The sequence below is a fragment of the Labrus mixtus genome, chromosome 23, assembly GCF_963584025.1.
Source record: "Labrus mixtus chromosome 23, fLabMix1.1, whole genome shotgun sequence".
NCBI lineage: Eukaryota > Metazoa > Chordata > Actinopteri > Labriformes > Labridae > Labrus > Labrus mixtus.
In genome coordinates this window covers 21,041,563-21,059,062 of record NC_083634.1, presented here as the reverse complement: position 1 = coordinate 21,059,062, position 17,500 = coordinate 21,041,563, and the positions used below count along the sequence as shown (strand labels likewise).

Below are 17,500 nucleotides of genomic sequence, written 5' to 3'. Positions count from 1 at the left end.
TGGCCGAGCATCTAGGAAATGAGAAAGAAATGAAATAATTATTTGTTTTAATAACAAAGAGTTTGGTAAATAGAGAGGAGAAAGTTTCCACTAGGCTTAACGATTATTTTGTTCAAAACACAAATGTAAAGTTTGAGATCAACTTGTCAATCCGTCTCAGTCCTCAGTTCTATTTCTGCCAGACCTGTCTCTCAACTTGGCATCTCAGGATCTGCCCTCTGCTGGTTCTACCTCTCCTGGCGATCTTTCAGAGTGTGTTGGAAGGGACAAGTGTCCAAAGCGCACAGCTTATCCACAGGGGTACCTCAGGGCTTTGTGCTCCGTCCCCTTCTCTTCTCCATATACACAAGCTCACTTGGTTCAATAATCCGCTCTCATGGCTTCTCATACCACTGCTATGCTGACGATACCCAGCTCTTCCTGTCATTCCCACCAGACGATGTTGCAGTCTCTGCAAGAATCTCGTCATGCCTCGCTGATATCTCTAAATGGATGAATGAACGCCACCTTCAACTCGACCTTTCAAAGACTGAGCTCCTTCTCATCCCAGCCAGTCCCTTTATGCAACTACCGATCACTTTATAAACTCTATAATCCAGGTCTACACTCCCTGATGATGAATGATGATGATGATGATGATGACAAGGGTTTTGATATTATTGATGATGATGGTAATGATGATGGTTTTGTTTGTATAATGATTAGAGCTTGCAAGAACTGCCGTCAATGTTGTGCTTTGCATCTGTGCAATGCCTGTCAGCACCTGTGTGTCCAATCAGACTCGAAAATTATTGTTTGCACGGATACGGATCTTTCCTGTCTCAGGTGAAAATGAGGGCTGGATGCATGACCATTAAAAAATACTACCGGGTTTCTAATGATACAAAGCTTAATGCAAATAGGTGAAGTATCCCTTTAAGAGCAAGTATGTCTAGGGCCTGACTTCTGAACGGCTTCTGAAACAACATTCTGAGCAATTTCTGGGTAACTTCAGAAAGTATTCAACGTACCAGGAAGATTAACTTTGAGGGGGAATCCATCATCCAATAAAAGTAGCTTGTTGCTTGTATTAGAATATGATATCTCATGAAGAAGAAAGTACAGCACTTTTTGGATTTACCTTGGGTTGTTGTTGCCGTTGTTCTGGAGGGAATTTCCAATGAGGATCTGAGCACCATTGATCCTCCAAGCATTACTGATTCTGTTGGTGATGCTGATATGTGTGATGTTGTACATGTGTGGCAGGACCAAACTCCACCAGTGGTCCGGCCCATACCTTGTATGGGTGCACGATCCAGCACTGAAGTCTGGATTCCTATTCCCATCGATTGCATTTGAAGCTGGACTGAAATGATGTGTTGAGGACTGAGACGCTGTTCCAAGAAGCGCCACGTTTGGCAATGAGGAAGCTTGGAGGTGACAGACACAATAAGACTTTAACAGCTGTTGACTTGCACTCACCTCTCTATTATCATTACAATGTATGTTATAACACTATACCAGTTAGTTATAGTCTGCTCTATTCACACTGAACCCCTAACCCATGCTGAATGAGCTGGGCAACAACCCATGTCATCATGAAAAATGATCACATGGGAAATAAGGGATGTAACAGCAACAAATGATCAAATGACAGATTAAGAACTGCTGAGTTTTAATATATTGGGGGAATTTATAGCCCATTTATTTACAACACTACTGTCAGGACGTTGTCAGAAGTACTTGCAGTAATAACAGAGACCAACAACCCTGATCAAATATCAATGTCATTGTCCACAATAAGTGCATGTCATTGATTCACACAGTTCAGTTCTGAGGTAAAAATGTACAAAACACAAGTAATGACAAATAAAAAGCATAAATGAATCAGCTGGACCTTACCTTCGAGGGAGGCGGGGAGGAGCCATAACTGGAAGAGAATAACTTTAAAATAGAAGATAACTCATATTAACCAAACGCTGTACACAAAAGTAGACAGTTTATCACCGTAACACATGAATTATTATACATGAAGCTAAATATATCACATAAAGCTGCACTGTTCCTGCTGTACATTAGACTCTGCTGCACAAGACGCTCGACGACCTGACTGGTTGATTTGTATGAATCAGGAGGTTTTGATACTCTTACAACTAAATCATTCTCGTAGCTGCATTCACATATTGTGCAAGGCAGATTAACCAGAACAAAACATGAATCATCAACATGACTTCCTGTCTCTGTGGGTAAAGCAAACCTCTGAAAAATGTAAGTAAAGTTCTTAGTTGAGGTTCTAATATTTTTCCCATACTTACAGTAAACTGCTGTGTAAGTCAGCATGCTTCCAACGTCTAGGTCACCTCCGTCTTTTTAAAATACCTAAGGAACATTTAGTATGTTTATCTCCCCACAGGATTTCACTATTCAAATCTGCCATCGCCTACTTACCTCTGAATTAAGCTTATACAAATAAAAAAATCCAAATGACCTCTGAGTCTCTCTCTGAAGGTCGCGGTCCCCACTTCTCCTGTTTGAATATACACACACACACACACACACTGCAGGTCCTCCGTGTCAGCATTATTGTTTTTTCTTTTGTGTAGCCATCTTTGGATCCGATCGGTTTATTGTGTGCGACCTCGCCTTCGGCCTCTCTCTGGATACCTCCACCTGTGTGTTTGGATTTTCTGTGTATTCACCTAGTCCGATTAAAGGAACTGAACTTTGTCTTGTGTCTTTGTAATGGGGTCCATTATCTGGTTCAATGTGACACATCCATCATATTCTCTCTTATTTTTCAGTCTTTTTTCATTAATGGATACAACTCTACAATTCACTTGTCAGACTCTTTTATCCAAAGCGACGTACATCAGAGAGTAAGAACAACACAAGCAAGGATCTAGAAAAAAGGGAACAATGTCAGTAAGAGCAAACGATCAGCTTTGAGTCTGATTGGACACACAGGTGCTGACAGGAAGTGACCAGAGGCAAAGCACAACATTGAGGGCAGTTCTTGAGAGCTCTAATCAGTATAGAAACCATCTTATAAGTCGTCGTTATCAAACAAAAACCATCGTCATTACCATCATCATCATCAATAATATGGAGACCATCATCATTAAGTTAGTAGGTATTCATGAAAGAGCTGGGTCTTTAGCTTTTTCTTAAAGGTGCAGAGGGACTCTGCAGATCACATGGAGTTTGGAAGTTCATTCATGATACGTCATGTAAATGTCACTTCAGCATCATCATCGACTCAGTGGCAGCTCATGCTTTATTTTACAGGGGGAGGGAGGGGGGAAGTTTCTCACATATGGACTGGGATGTACATTTTAGTTACTCAGCTTGATGCTAACACATAGTAGTAATTGCCTTCAGAGGGCTAACTTCTAAATGTTTTATGATGTGTTTAGTGTTGGGAAGGTGGTTTGATTTGCCTCTGCTGCTAGCTGAGGATTAACCAGGATGGTTGTGATTTGCATCGCTTCCTGCTGAGGCTGAGGGAGGCAGAGGACTCAGAGGTTACATGCAGACCAAGGCAGCGAAATTGAAAAATAAACAAATCATTCAAACTAAAAGGAAATGTGCGTGTGTGTCTATGTAAAACGTATGTTGTCAATTCATCTTAGTGTGTGCATGATGTGTGATATATGTTCAGGCAGCAGTGGTCGTGAGGAAACTACTGGGGTATGGAGGGTGTCATGATTTGGTATTATTTAGTTTTGTATTTTCAGTGTTTAGTGTTTCTCTATGTTCTAGTGAGTTTTGTTCATTCTTGAGTTCTGTGTGTCTTCAGTGTTTCATGTATTTTAGTTTGTAGTTGTCCTCAGTGTTTCTTGTGTCCATTCCTTCCTCTGTGTGTTTCCCTCCAGTGTGATTGCCCTCATTGTCTTCACCTGTGTTATTAGTCTCACCTGTGTTTGATTACCCCATGTCTATTTAGTCTCTGTGTTTCTTCCCTTCTGTGTCAGTTCATTGTATGTGTTTGCCGGTGGCGTTTATTGCAAGTCAGTTTACACGTGGCGCCTTCTCTTGTTGGAGCCACGTGAAGTAAGTTTTTGTTTGCCTTTTGTTTAAAGAATAAATAGTTTTCGTGAATCCTGCATCTGGGTCCTCCTCTTCGTTTTCGCGATCCGTGACAGAGGGTTTAGTTGCTGGGGTTTCTTTGGTCAGTTGCAGGATAAATGACAGTTGGGTGTTGTCTGTTTGTTGTGCTTCCATGATGGATTAATTACATTCATAGACATAGGATAGCATGGTTCCTGTAGGGACAGCTCAGGAGGTGCAAATCTGTTGGAGGTTGATGTTCCCACTGTCACTGCTATTATTAATTACCTTCAGAACATTCCTGAACACGTGTATTTGATCGCCGGACCTGTTTGAAAAAGTTCTCGTATGGTCTTATTCGCATTGAGCCTCTGCGGCTGCCGTAGCGCGGAAGTGACACAACAACAACAAACATTATGGTGCTGGAGAAGAAAGGCTCCGGTGGGTTTTACTTATCATTTATCAATCTTAAATATAAATAAAAACAAGTCTGCGCTGCTTTCAACGTTAAGTAACCAGATAAACGTTGGTTAAGGAGACGCAAACACGCGTTAGCTGCTTCTCTTTGTGTCGCATTGAAACATATTAGCGGAGGCTAAAGAGCTAACTCATGAAGCTAACTTTAAACTCTGACGATCTGAATGATTCATGCTGTTTGTGTAGCCGACGTTTCTTATCTACATCTTTAAGGATAACGTTAGAAATTCTGGCTGATAATAAGTCATTAAAGTCACTCTGTTGTGGTTTTAATCGTGGAGTCGGTGATGATTTCGGATTTTTTTTAAACTTTTTGTCACCTTACAATGCGCCGAATTTAACTTTACCTCATAAATTATACTAAACGGACATTATAAAATGTGTTGAGATGTTTCAGTCAACAAAGAAAGCTTAAAGAAATGTTAAAGAAGTTTGGCTGGAGTTAGGCTGATTTAAATCTACAGTACAGATTTTATAGATGTAAACACTGTCTGTCTGTCTAACTGTCTCTCTGACATTCTGTGTGTGTGTCTGTCTGTGTGTGTGTGTCTGTCTGTGTGTGTGTCTCTCTCTCTCTCTGTCTGTGTCTGTCTGTGTGTGTGTGTCTGTGTCTGTCTGTCTCTCTGACATTCTGTCTGTGTCTGTCTGTCTCTCTGTCTCTCTGTCTGTCAGCTCGGGTGGAGGCCGGTCAGCGCAGAGTTTTGGATGAAGCCACCAGACAAAGGAGACTGACGAGGCAGCTGGAGGCTTTGGAGAAAGACAACTTCCAGGTGTGTGTGATCCTCTTTTGGTCTTGAAGTTTGGAAAATGTGACAGCTGTAGTGTGGACAGATATCAGTTTGTAAAGGTCATGTTGTTGTTTTGTGTTTCCAGGACGACCCTCTGTCCTCCCTCCCTCCCCCTGGTCCGACTGCCCGCCTCCCCGCCTTCAACGAGACTGAAGAACCAGGTCCGACTCATTTTTCTGTCCTGATCTGAAACTTTTGAGAGAACAGAAGAAGACTCATAGATACTGAAGTTTATTGTAAAATGTTTCTTCTACTTCTACTTCTTCTTCTTCTACTTCTTCTACTTCTTCTACTTCTACTTCTTCTACTTCTTCTTCTACTACTTCTTCTTCTTCTACTTCTTCTACTTCTTCTTCTACTTCTACTTCTTCTTCTTCTACTTCTGTGTCGGTGTGCGTGCAGAGAAGAAGAGGAGGAAGACGAGGGGCGATCACTTCAAGCAGCGTTTCAGGAAAAACTTCACCACCCTGCTGGAGGAGGAGGTCTGTCCTGTTCTCTCATTGGCTGAGAGTCTGCTGTTTATGAATTAGCATATAGTACAGAGTCGCTAAGCTAAGCACACAACAGGACAGAAATATGCAAATAAAATAGAGAAAACTAGGATCAATATTGGAGATGCTTTTGAAAAATGGAGAGAGGTTAGAACACAGAAAGGTTTACAGACCCATGCAGAGCTGGATAAACACTGAAGCTTCAGAGTCCACCACATGGTGACCTGTGTGAGCATGGACTCTAGAGAGGGGGGGGGGGGGGGGGGGGGGGGAGACAGCTCTCTATGATGATTAGAATTTAGACTGCAGTACACATTTTAAACACTAGGGGGCAGAGTTACATACTGCTCCTTTAATCGAGCTCATAAGGATCTTTCATATTTAGTTTTTTTTTAAAGGTTGATGTTCTAAAGTTTCATGTTGTGTCGGCTGACTCCTGCTCTGCTCTCTGATTGGTAGAACCTGTCAGAGAAGGAGGAGCCTAACTACCTTTCTGCGGCGGCCTCTCCCTCCTCTCTTCCCCCTCGTCACTTTTGCTGCGTCTGTGGGTTTCCCTCCCACTACACCTGTACCACCTGCGGGGGGCGCTACTGCAGCAGCAAGTGTCTGATAACACACAGAGAAACCAGGTACACACACACACACACACACACGTTTGTCTGTACATGTGGGGACCCTCCACCACAAACTATGATACCTGGGTCCCCCCCCCCCCCCGTCCTAACTTTTCTGAACCGTCTCCCTAACCGTCCTCTGTGTCTCTGCAGGTGTTTGAAGTGGACGCTCTAACTGCTGCCTTGTCGCCATGGTGAAGATGATTATTATGGGATGTTGCAGCGTGATCTCTTGAGGTTTTGTTGGTGGTCGTTTCTGTTTGTGAGCAGAAAGAAGCACACACAAACAGGCGTTAGGTCATTTCAGAGGACTTTAGCCATGACCTCACAGGTCAGTGATGATGTCACAGAGTACCTGAGTGATGTCACAGAGTACACCTGTACCTCACTGCAGCATGTAAGAATTCAACCACAGGAGGTACAAAAAAAAAGCCTAATTGTTGTTGAGTTATTTTGGAACTTGTTTTTCCCTGCTGAGTTAGAATATTTGTCCATGTCTTGGCTAGCTTAGCTTAGCATAAAGCATAAAGCAGAAAACTTTAACATTTTTTATAAATGTAATTACATTCATACATTAGTCTCAAACTGGAAACTGAAATCATATCTGACTCATCGGCATGTAAACGCTGCACACTATGCTATGTGCTAATATAAATGTGAGAATGCTAAGCTATGCTAACATGAGCTTCTGTTTCTGTAGTCCTCTTCCGCACAGACGTGTCAGTCATGTTTGTTTGTGAATAATTGATGTTTGATTGTAGATTATTTTTTAATTAAAGGACAACTGATGTTTAAAATTGCTTTCTTCTTTCAGTTTTAATTCATCAGAAATAAAACAAAAACATTTAATCAAGTCAATCAAGAGCAGGTTAAAGACCTCATTGTTAAGAAATAATGGGATAATATGCAGGAAGGATTTCTCTTTTGTGTTCCTGTTGTCCACACTTCCTCTCCGCTGAGGTCGGAGCAGGTCGTTCATGAAGGAGGACGGAGGTGGTTTAGGGGACGACACGGTCCGATGGTGGAGGCTGGGCGTCAGGGACGTCGGGTGGTAGAAGAGCCAGATCATCTCACTGAAGGTTAGGGGAGCTCCGTCTACTCAAGAGTCTGGCTTCTGCTGCCAGGACAAGACCTGCTGGGTTCCTAACACACTGACACAGAAGGGGGGAGGGGAGGGGAGGGGGGGTCCATAGCAGGAGTCCGTCCCCACCAACAATCCAGAGGAGTCAAACTGTTCAAGTAAAAAATGAGTTTTACTGTAAGTTCTAAAAAAATCATGTTTTTGATGAAGTCCAGGAAATACATTTACAGAAAATCAGGTGTGAGGTAATAAAGTTTAAATCTGACCTCAGAATGAGTGAGTGAGTGAGTGTGTGAGTGAGTGTGTGTGTGTGTGCGCGCGCGCGCACAGCCCTGCTTGTTAACCCTGCAATCACCGCTCTCTCCTCGCTCAGTGTGAACAGCAGCTCACCCGTCAATCATCAGATTACTTTGTCGATGAAGAGAAGGAACACCTCATTAAAGTTTTCAGGTGTCTACACTTCTTAGTATTTTATTTCTAACACCTTTCGACCCGCCACAGGTCGACGCATGTATCTGAACCTTTTTCTCCGATCAGTGCCCATAAACCTTCAAAACATCAAGACAGATTTTCACCAAGCAGCATCCTCCGGTGTTGAAAAATGAAGCCGATGCTTGCAAGTACAAACTCCTGCAGTTCCTGGAGTGTCCACTAGAGGCTGGCTGCAGAAACACAGGAAGTCACATACACACCCATTCTAAAAAGCCTGTTTTTACAGCAGAGATTAACATGTTTACAGCCTGGTTCAAAAAACCAAATAGGTGTGATTAGCTCATGTCTCGATGGACACACACTGTACGGGGGGTGAATGTTTTCATGACTCATCAGTTTTGATTTGATGAAGGATAAGAGTTATTCACAATAAGGCGTGTAGCTGACCTGATTGACAGGTGGGCGCGGTGTAACGGTTTGTCAGGAGGTTTAAAACCCGCCTCAGCTCCAGCTCTCAGCCTGTCGTTAGGTTGACTGAACACACACAAGTGTAATTCCTGATAAGCCTATCAAAGCTGCCTCTCTGTGTGTGAGTGAGTGAGTGAGAGCATGAGCGTGTGTTCTTGGGGTTGCTGACTCAGGAGGACTCAATTTGTTTGCATTCATGAGGGGGGAGGAAACGAGGACACCTCTCCTCAATTAAGGAGAGGAGGGAGGAGACTAGGAAACTTCTCCTAGATTTGGGAGAGGAGGGAGGAGATGAGGAGCCCTCTCCTAGAGTTAGGATAGGAGGGAGGAGACTAGGAAACTTCTCCTAAGATTTAGGAGAGAAGAAAGGCAACCAAGGAGACCTCTACTAAGATAAAGGAGAGGAGGGAGGAGACGAGGAGACCTCTCATTGATTTAGGAGAGGAGGGAGGAGACAGCACTGCACGGTTTTTCAGGTAAGATGTCCATGAATGTTGGTCCACTTGTTGCCTCTGTGCGTGTGCGTGTGCGTGTGCGTGTGCGTGTGTGTGTGTGTGTGTGTGTTAAACACAGAATCATCCCTCCTCTAATCTCTTTATCCTCGTCAGGGTGACAGAGGAGACCGGATCCTCCAAACAAACACTCCTTCACCTCCTCATCCCTCCATCTTATCCACTTTTTACCCCCTTCACACTTCAGACTTTACGGGATCTCAGAGCGGCAGTGTTTGGTTTAAAAGGTCGGGGACACTTCTGTTTCCATGGCGATGACTTTGATGGACAGTTGATGGATCTAGGCCACGTAACAAAAGGACGGATTATCAGCTGACAGGTGAGAAAGGAGATAATGGAGGGAGGGACGGGGGGAATTAATAAACTGTTAAAAATATAACGATCATATTCAAAATGATCACAGAAACCTGTACCTCACTTTGAAAGTATGAACCAAAAGAACAGGAAAATGCATCGTTGTAGCAATAAAATAATATAAAAGATTTTTATAGATATATACTGTGAAGTTATCCGTATGTTACACGTTGAGTCTTAAAATACAACACTTTGTATGAAATCTTACAGACAGTTCTGCACAGTTCTTCAGGTGTCATCCTGAAAAATTCTTGAACAGATGATTTGTTGTTGGAATCTCAGTCCCACAAAAAAGCTTTGCGCACCTTTGTACCCTAAAGTACACTTCAGCGTCTGTAAAGTAGACTTCAGCATCTGTAAAGTACACTTCAGTCTGTAAAGTATCCTTCAGCGTCTGTAAAGTACCCTTCAGTGTCTGTAAAGTACCCTTCAGTGTCTGTAAAGTAGACTTCAGCATCTGTAAAGTACCCTTCAGTGTCTGTAAAGTACACTTCAGCGTCTGTAAAGTACCCTTCAGCATCTGTAAAGTACACTTCAGTCTGTAAAGTATCTTTCAGCATCTGTAAAGTACACTTCAGCGTCTGTAAAGTACCCTTCAGCGTCTGTAAAGTAGACTTCAGCGTCTGTAAAGTACACTTCAGCATCTGTAAAGTACCCTTCAGCATCTGTAAAGTACACTTCAGTCTGTAAAGTATCCTTCAGCATCTGTAAAGTACACTTCAGCGTCTGTAAAGTACCCTTCAGCATCTGTAAAGTACACTTCAGTCTGTAAAGTATCCTTCAGCATCTGTAAAGTAGACTTCAGCGTCTGTAAAGTACCCTTCAGCATCTGTAAAGTACCCTTCAGCATCTGTAAAGTACCCTTCAGCGTCTGTAAAGTAGACTTCAGCTTCTGTAAAGTACCCTTCAGCGTCTGTAAAGTACCCTTCAGCATCTATAAAGTACCCTTCAGTCTGTAAAGTATTCTTCAGCGTCTCTAAAGTACACTTCAGTGTCTGTAAAGTACACTTCAGCGTCTGTAAAGTACACTTCAGCGTCTGTAAAGTACCCTTCAGCATCTGTAAAGTACACTTCAGTCTGTAAAGTATCCTTCAGCATCTGTAAAGTACCCTTCAGCGTCTCTAAAGTACACTTCAGCATCTGTAAAGTACACTTCAGCGTCTGTAAAGTACCCTTCAGCGTCTGTAAAGTAGACTTCAGCGTCTGTAAAGTACACTTCAGCATCTGTAAAGTACCCTTCAGCATCTGTAAAGTACACTTCAGTCTGTAAAGTATCCTTCAGCATCTGTAAAGTACACTTCAGCGTCTGTAAAGTACCCTTCAGCATCTGTAAAGTACACTTCAGTCTGTAAAGTATCCTTCAGCATCTGTAAAGTAGACTTCAGCGTCTGTAAAGTACCCTTCAGCATCTGTAAAGTACCCTTCAGCATCTGTAAAGTACCCTTCAGCGTCTGTAAAGTAGACTTCAGCTTCTGTAAAGTACCCTTCAGCGTCTGTAAAGTACCCTTCAGCATCTATAAAGTACCCTTCAGTCTGTAAAGTATTCTTCAGCGTCTCTAAAGTACACTTCAGTGTCTGTAAAGTACACTTCAGCGTCTGTAAAGTACACTTCAGCGTCTGTAAAGTACCCTTCAGCATCTGTAAAGTACACTTCAGTCTGTAAAGTATCCTTCAGCATCTGTAAAGTACCCTTCAGCGTCTCTAAAGTACACTTCAGTGTCTGTAAAGTACACTTCAGCGTCTGTAAAGTACCCTTCAGTGTCTGTAAAGTACCCACCTTGCTAAGGTGTACCTTAAAACTAACACGGGTTAGTTAGCCTAGGGCGCTAGTGGTAAAACCTTTTTTATTTGAAAACCTAGGTTGACAAAGCTTTGGCAAACAAGGGGTACCTTGAAACAGATGTTGAGGCCCAGACTGGTTGTAGTCCAGCTTTGGACCTTACTAATCCCTCTCTTCTTTTTCCTTGTCTGTCTCATTAATTCTCTCATTATCTAACCAGGAAGTCAGGCAAAAGAATACATCCATGGCTAAGGTAGTTCCATTAGTCCCCTCCCCCATCGCCAGATTAAATCCGCCCAAAATAATTCTACTACACATGGAGGAGGAGCCAGGTGAAGACAGCGCTGATGACCGGTAAGTTCACAGGTCAAAAGTTAGATCCAAATAACAACCGTCAAGAACCCACGAGACGTTTGTACCATTATTTTAGCCTGATGAACCCAGGTTCCCCTAACTCCAACCCTAATCCAAACCTAACAATGACCCTGGAGGATGTTCAAATGGTCCTTGAAGAGGTTTGAAGAGGTAGTCCTTGAGGAGGGTTTCGAGTACACAGAGCGATTTTTCTTTTTATTTCCTTTGTTTCAGGGTTGCTCAGAGAGACGAGCCAGGAGTTCTGTTCAACGTCAATAACAGCAATAACAACAAAGAAGAGTAAAACACAAACACACACACACACACACCATCCAACAGTTGTAGTACCAGATGCATCAAACAGAGGGAGAGATTTCTAATAATTCCATTGATTGATTGATTGAGTTGATTGGATAGACTGATTATTTTATAATTGAATACATAAACCATATAGATATAGGAAGTTAAAGTGGTGTGTTTCCTGTTTCTGTCTTTTAGGGATAAAAAGCAGAAAAAGAAAGAGAAGAAAGAAAGAAAAGAGAAGAAAGAGTGAGTCAAACCCATCACCCTGAGAATAGTGATAAGAAAACACTGAATATGAATTTATTCTTTTCCATTCGAAATCACAAGATATATGAGTAATCGTCCAGCGAGTCATCCAAACCCTTTTCTTTGTTCTGTACATACTCATATCTCCCAGGAAGGAGAAGCAGGAGAAGAAGGAGAGAAAGGAGAAGAAACAGAAGGAGAAAGAAGAGAAGGAGAAGGAGAAGAAGGCCATAGAGGAGGCGTAGGTTTGGTTTATTGGGATCAGCTGAATCAAATATTGGGAGCTTTGTTTTCTTAAATCTCTCAGACTGCAGAGTAATCATTTTACTAATTCAAGAAGCAACAAATAATCATCATTCACAATTGATCATGTGTTCAGTCCCAAGGAGATCACAGTGATTGATCCGGCAGGTAACACCTACTACCACTGGCTGTTTATAATCACCATCCCCGTCATGTACAACTGGACCCTGATCATTGCCAGGTAACAGACACACACACATGCACACTCTTAAATCTACAATGTTTTCCATTATCAACATTTATTTTACAACATTTAACCCTAACCTGTACTCAAACCTAAAACAACCATTGCATAATCCAGAAATGCTCAAAAAATGTGCTGTGGAAGCAAACGCTTTGGTCTTAAGGTTTGAGCAAACTATAGGTTTGAAACCCAAAACTATCTTAGGACTATCACAGGTGAGTCTGAAAAATGTCCATGGTTTACTAGCCAAATCAACATCCTGGGAGAAACAGGTTCAGCCTATAGCATCTATACCAGTCTAAGCCTAAAGCAGCTATATCAGTTTAAGCCTATGCCAGCTATACCATTCTAAGCCTATAACAGATATACCATTCTAAGCCTATAGCATCTAAGCCTATAGCATCTATACCAGTCTAAGCCTATAGCATCTATACCATTCTAAGCCTATAACAGATATACCATTCTAAGCCTATAACAGATATACCATTCTAAGCCTATAACAGATATACCATTCTAAGCCTATAACAGATATACCATTCTAAGCCTATAGCATCTAAGCCTATAGCATCTATACCAGTCTAAGCCTATAGCATCTAAGCCTATAGCATCTATACCAGTCTAAGCCTATAGCATCTATACCAGTCTAAGCCTATAGCATCTATACCAGTCTAAGCCTAAAGCAGCTATATCCGTTTAAGCCTATAGATTGTACATTTGAAGACTGTAGTACTTCAAGGAGGTCTGCAATCTGGAGCATAATGTTCTTGATGGGTAATATGACACTATAAACTCTGAAAGATAGAAGATAAGATTTGTGTGTCTGTGTGTTTCAGGGCGTGTTTTGAGGAGCTACAGACGGACTATATTGTCTTCTGGTTCATTATGGATTTTGTCTCTGACCTCATCTATATCGCTGACATGATCTTCAGAACCAGGACTGGTATGAAGACACACACACGGCAAGATTTTGTGATGCACACACTGAAGCATTAGTTCAAACATGTTATCAAATAGATTTCATATTACTGTGTTTGTGCAGGTTACCTGGAGCAGGGTCTGCTGGTAAAGGACGAGCAGAAGCTGCGTGAGCGTTACCTGCAAAGCTTCCAGTTCAAACTGGACATGGCCTCCATGGTTCCCACCGACCTGCTGTACTCGATCCTGGGCCTCAAGTACCCGGAGATCCGGCTCAATAAGCTCCTTAGGTTCAACAGGTACACACACCTTCACATGTGTGACAGCATTTCTCAGAACCAAAGTTACTCTCAGAAAGTAAATAGCTCAAAATCCTTTATTAATGCTGTAGTATAAATATAACATATATATTTAATATCATTCTGGCTTAAAAGCACCAAACACAAAGTCTTGCTGAGGCTGATTTAAAATGTAATCAGTTCTGTTGGTATTGGGTTACAACCGAATGTTTTGGAGTTATTGATTGTTGACCTGATGATGGCGCTAGATGCTAAGTCATAGGATCACCAACACTATTGCAGTCTTCCAAACAGGAACATTACTGTCTGAGCCCATTTCATTAGAATCCCTCCAAACGATGTAGACATATTTGAGTTTGGACCAACACTCATTGATGTCTATATTTCTAAACTGCTAGCATGAGCAACAAAATGCTATATTCAAATAAAATGCTGAATTGCTGATTTTTGAATCCCTCATTTGTTGTGTTTCTGTTTGTTTCAGGATGCTTGAGTTCTTTCAGAGGACAGAGACCAGGACTAACTACCCCAACGCCCTCCGTATCTCCAACCTGGTCATGTACATCGTCATCATCATCCACTGGAACGCCTGCCTCTACTACTCCTTCTCCAAGGCCATCGGTGGGTGGCTGGTTTGAACCCTGACGCTGCTTGTTTCATGTGTTTGTTTCAAACACTCACTTCTTTTCTTGATTTGTCATTCCAGGTTTCGGTGCAGATAGGTTTGTGTATCCTGACCCGGCAGATCCAGAGTTTGGGCGCCTGGTGAGGAAGTACGCTTACAGTATGTACTGGTCCACCCTGACGCTCACCACCATCGGAGAAACTCCGCCCCCTGTGGAGAACTCGGAGTACTTCTTTGTCGTTACTGACTTCCTGGTGGGTTTGCATAAACACAAAGACAAAACCTATCTATAAAATAGCTTTTCAGAGTAAAATGTTTTATTTGATTTAATCATAATATGCATAAACATGTGTAAGTACATTAGAAAAATACCAAACTTTAGATGACAAACAATAGGGTGAGGGTTTGTTTTGAAATACTTGTTATCAACTTGAGTATTCTCCTGTGTAATAATGATCCCGTTAAACACTGATATTTACTGTTAAGGGCCATTCTGACTATAGAGTGCTTTAAATGTAACACTTTCTGACATGTTTTGTATACTCAAGTGAAATTTTGAATATTTGATATGATACTATCTCTCCTGTCGTTATATCTGTGTGCTGTCTGGCAGTTTAGAAATATTCTTCACATTTACTTACTTTGATATTATATAATATCTTATTGCTTTTATGTGTTGTATTTAATTTTTTCATTTTTATATATATATATATTTTTATTCTTATTGGTGTGCATTAGTCTCTCAATGATTTTATAAACTACTTTTTCGTCAATAACTTTTCTGCACTCTTGTAAAGCACTTTGAACTGAAATTTAATTTGTCTGAAAGGTGCTGTATAAATAAAGTTTGATTGATTGATTGATTGATTGATATTCTGTCCTGCTTGGCTTTTTTCCCCTGCAGGTGGGCGTGCTGATCTTTGCAACCATTGTTGGTAATGTTGGTTCAATGATCACAAACATGAACGCCGCCAGAGCCAACTTCCAGGCTCGCATCGACGCCATCAAACAGTACATGAGCTTCAGAAAGGTGTGCTGCTTAGTTTAATCAAGAGTCATTTCACCTGTAAAAAGTGTGCTGCCAGCACTTTTGTTTTGTTGTTATATTTGCTCTCTGCCCCTCCCCCTCCAGGTTACCAAGGACCTGGAGAAGCGAGTGATCAAGTGGTTTGACTTCCTGTGGACCAATAAGAAAGCGGTGGATGAGAGGGAGGTGTTGAAGTTCCTGCCTGACAAGCTGAGAGCCGAGATCGCCATCAACGTCCACCTGGACACGCTGAAGAAGGTAGGCGCACACCGAACCCCTCCCCCACTCCTCCCGATGTTCGTTTATGTTGAATGTAGACAAACGAACGTCTGGTTTCTCTCCTGTGTCTTCCTGCAGGTTCGTATCTTTGCGGACTGCGAGGCCGGCCTTCTGGTGGAGCTGGTGCTGAAGCTGCAGCCTCAGGTGTACAGTCCAGGTGACTACATCTGTAAGAAGGGCGACATCGGCAGAGAGATGTACATCATCAAGGAGGGGAAACTGGCTGTCGTTGCCGACGACGGAATCAAACAGTTTGTGGTCCTGAGTGACGGGAGCTACTTTGGAGAGATTAGCATCCTGGCTATCAAAGGTAAACTGAAATCAAGGCTTAGAGACTTCATTAACTACAGTAAACAATTGTTTAATCTTTATTTTTTTCAACAGGAAGTAAGGCAGGAAACAGGAGGACGGCTAACATCAGGAGCATTGGTTATTCAGACCTCTTCTGTCTTTCCAAAGACGACCTGATGGAGGCGCTAACAGAGTACCCTGATGCTAAAGCGCTGCTGGAGGAGAAGGGAAGACAGATTCTGATGAAGGACGGGCTTCTGGACCTGGAGGTACAGTCACCCGATCTGATAACAAAAAAGCAAAGAGGCTCATCTGCTGAACTGAAAGTATCACTGCTCTCTACGTCCTCTAGGTGGCAGCGCAGGGCCCCGACCCCAAAGAGATGGAGGAGAAGGTGGAGCGGATGACGGGCACGTTGGACGTCCTGCAAACTCGTTACGCTCGGCTGCTGGCCGAACACGAGGCCACTCACAGCAAACTCAAACACCGAGTCGCGCGGCTCGAGAAGAAGCTGGTGCCACAGAGTGAAGCTCCGCCCCCTCAAACACCGTAACAAAGACAACTAAACAAGAAGAAGAGAGGAAGTAGAGTGAAAACAAAGAGGAGAAGGAGGGACAGGACAGGGAGGTTTGATTTGATATTCCCTCAGGTTTACCGTCCCAAACAGGAGGGTCACATTTCTTGAATCTAAATATGAGATTTCTTTCAGGTGAATCATTCTTTGCTAATTTAAAATGTACTCAATTTAAGCAATAATATGCAACTTTCAGAGTAGACGTCCAGTAGATGTCACCCTTTAGCGACCTGTCTCCCAAACCAAAACAAAGCTTCTCTTTGGCCACGCCTCCTCTGTCCCTCAGCTCCCTCCCTTTGTGTTAGGTTAAGCCGAGTGGGGACGTCTGTAGGTGTCTTCAGATATGCAGCCTTAAGTTGATTTGGTCGTCATCTGTTTGTAAAGCCTGGATCCTTCAGTTGTACTCCTGACGACACTCTACGCCTCTGGAAACAGCGTCCCTCAGTGGGCGGGGCCGTCTCTCTCTTCCTCCATGTGGGGGCTAACGGGTAGAGAGGGAGGAGTTTAAGTGTAACAAATATTTGTAGATTTACAAGCTGAATGTAATACTATGTGATTATAATGTACTGTATATTAAATGTTTAGTACTTACTCTGTTCTTATTGAGTTTGGGTGCTCAAACAGGCTGTTTGGAGATTTTCCCTTCATGACATCACAAAGGGCAGTAGCCCCTCCCCCAGGTGGGTGACACTCCCACAGCTAGGTGTTTGTTCTGCCCTCTGAGTCTGCCTTCTCACCGTAAACAATAGGACATGGAGCGAGAAAGACCGAGTACACCCAAGCCCTTAAAGAGAGGGGGCGTGGTCAGACACAGCTCATTTACATATTTAAAGGTACAGAAACAGCCTGTTCTGAGCAGGGCTGAAATAGAGGGGTTTATAGACATGATCAAATACAGGATCAGAGTGGATTTAGAACAAGAAACTTCACACACATGTTGAAGAGGAGCTCTGACACTTATTTAAACTGAAGAAGAGGAGGAGGAGGATATGTCACCTTTAAAAAAAACTATTATAAAAGCGACCATAACGAGTCAAAGTTTTTTGGTAACACTTTATATTAAGGTGCTTGTAATAA

At 42.5% G+C, this 17,500-nt stretch overlaps 3 protein-coding genes across 4 annotated transcripts in view; 2 read left to right on the top strand and 1 right to left on the bottom strand.

Moving 5' to 3' along the window:
* The window catches only part of LOC132958565 (uncharacterized), a 4,340-nt gene extending 1,922 nt beyond the window's left edge, over nucleotides 1-2,418 (bottom strand). Inside the window, exons 1-4 of the mRNA XM_061031488.1 lie at nucleotides 2,295-2,418; nucleotides 1,882-1,923; nucleotides 1,121-1,409; nucleotides 1-11 (exon numbers count right to left, since the gene is read on the bottom strand). The exon at nucleotides 1-11 is cut by the window's left edge and continues 132 nt beyond it. Of these exons, the coding sequence (XP_060887471.1) occupies nucleotides 1-11; nucleotides 1,121-1,409; nucleotides 1,882-1,923; nucleotides 2,295-2,319 (367 nt within the window). The 5' untranslated portion in view covers nucleotides 2,320-2,418. The remainder of the gene's footprint in view (nucleotides 12-1,120; nucleotides 1,410-1,881; nucleotides 1,924-2,294) is intronic.
* Nucleotides 2,419-4,336: 1,918 nt separating this feature from the next.
* znhit1 (zinc finger, HIT-type containing 1) lies at nucleotides 4,337-7,193 on the top strand. Its single transcript, XM_061031487.1, has 6 exons — nucleotides 4,337-4,467; nucleotides 5,176-5,273; nucleotides 5,377-5,452; nucleotides 5,694-5,773; nucleotides 6,242-6,411; nucleotides 6,550-7,193. The coding sequence occupies exons 1-6, from the start codon at nucleotides 4,443-4,445 to the stop codon at nucleotides 6,569-6,571; spliced, it is 471 nt and encodes a 156-aa protein (XP_060887470.1). The 5' UTR covers nucleotides 4,337-4,442; the 3' UTR covers nucleotides 6,572-7,193.
* A 1,947-nt stretch (nucleotides 7,194-9,140) lies between these two features.
* cnga1b (cyclic nucleotide gated channel subunit alpha 1b) lies at nucleotides 9,141-17,012 on the top strand. Of its 2 annotated transcripts, none has more exons than XM_061031127.1 (15): nucleotides 9,141-9,208; nucleotides 11,248-11,377; nucleotides 11,612-11,677; nucleotides 11,876-11,926; nucleotides 12,078-12,167; nucleotides 12,306-12,410; nucleotides 13,247-13,353; nucleotides 13,453-13,627; nucleotides 14,112-14,248; nucleotides 14,334-14,506; nucleotides 15,157-15,282; nucleotides 15,385-15,537; nucleotides 15,637-15,868; nucleotides 15,943-16,118; nucleotides 16,202-17,012. In XM_061031127.1, the coding sequence occupies exons 2-15, from the start codon at nucleotides 11,268-11,270 to the stop codon at nucleotides 16,400-16,402; spliced, it is 1,902 nt and encodes a 633-aa protein (XP_060887110.1). In that variant the 5' UTR covers nucleotides 9,141-9,208; nucleotides 11,248-11,267; the 3' UTR covers nucleotides 16,403-17,012. The 2 variants fall into 2 exon arrangements, with proteins under 2 accessions (XP_060887110.1, XP_060887109.1); XM_061031126.1 differs by having other exon boundaries at nucleotides 11,244-11,377.
* Nucleotides 17,013-17,500: the final 488 nt, after the last annotated feature.

Coding starts and splice junctions, on each gene's coding strand:
- znhit1 (XM_061031487.1), top strand. CDS start 4,443: ATGGTGCTGGAGAAGAAAGGCTCCG. Junction 4,468..5,175: donor GCTGGAGAAGAAAGGCTCCG/GTGGGTTTTACT, acceptor TCTGTCTGTCAG/CTCGGGTGGAGGCCGGTCAG. Junction 5,274..5,376: donor TGGAGAAAGACAACTTCCAG/GTGTGTGTGATC, acceptor TTGTGTTTCCAG/GACGACCCTCTGTCCTCCCT.
- cnga1b (XM_061031127.1), top strand. CDS start 11,268: ATGGCTAAGGTAGTTCCATTAGTCCCCTCCCCCATCGCCAGATTAAAT. Junction 12,168..12,305: donor AAGAAGGCCATAGAGGAGGC/GTAGGTTTGGTT, acceptor TCATGTGTTCAG/TCCCAAGGAGATCACAGTGA. Junction 13,628..14,111: donor AAGCTCCTTAGGTTCAACAG/GTACACACACCT, acceptor TGTTTGTTTCAG/GATGCTTGAGTTCTTTCAGA.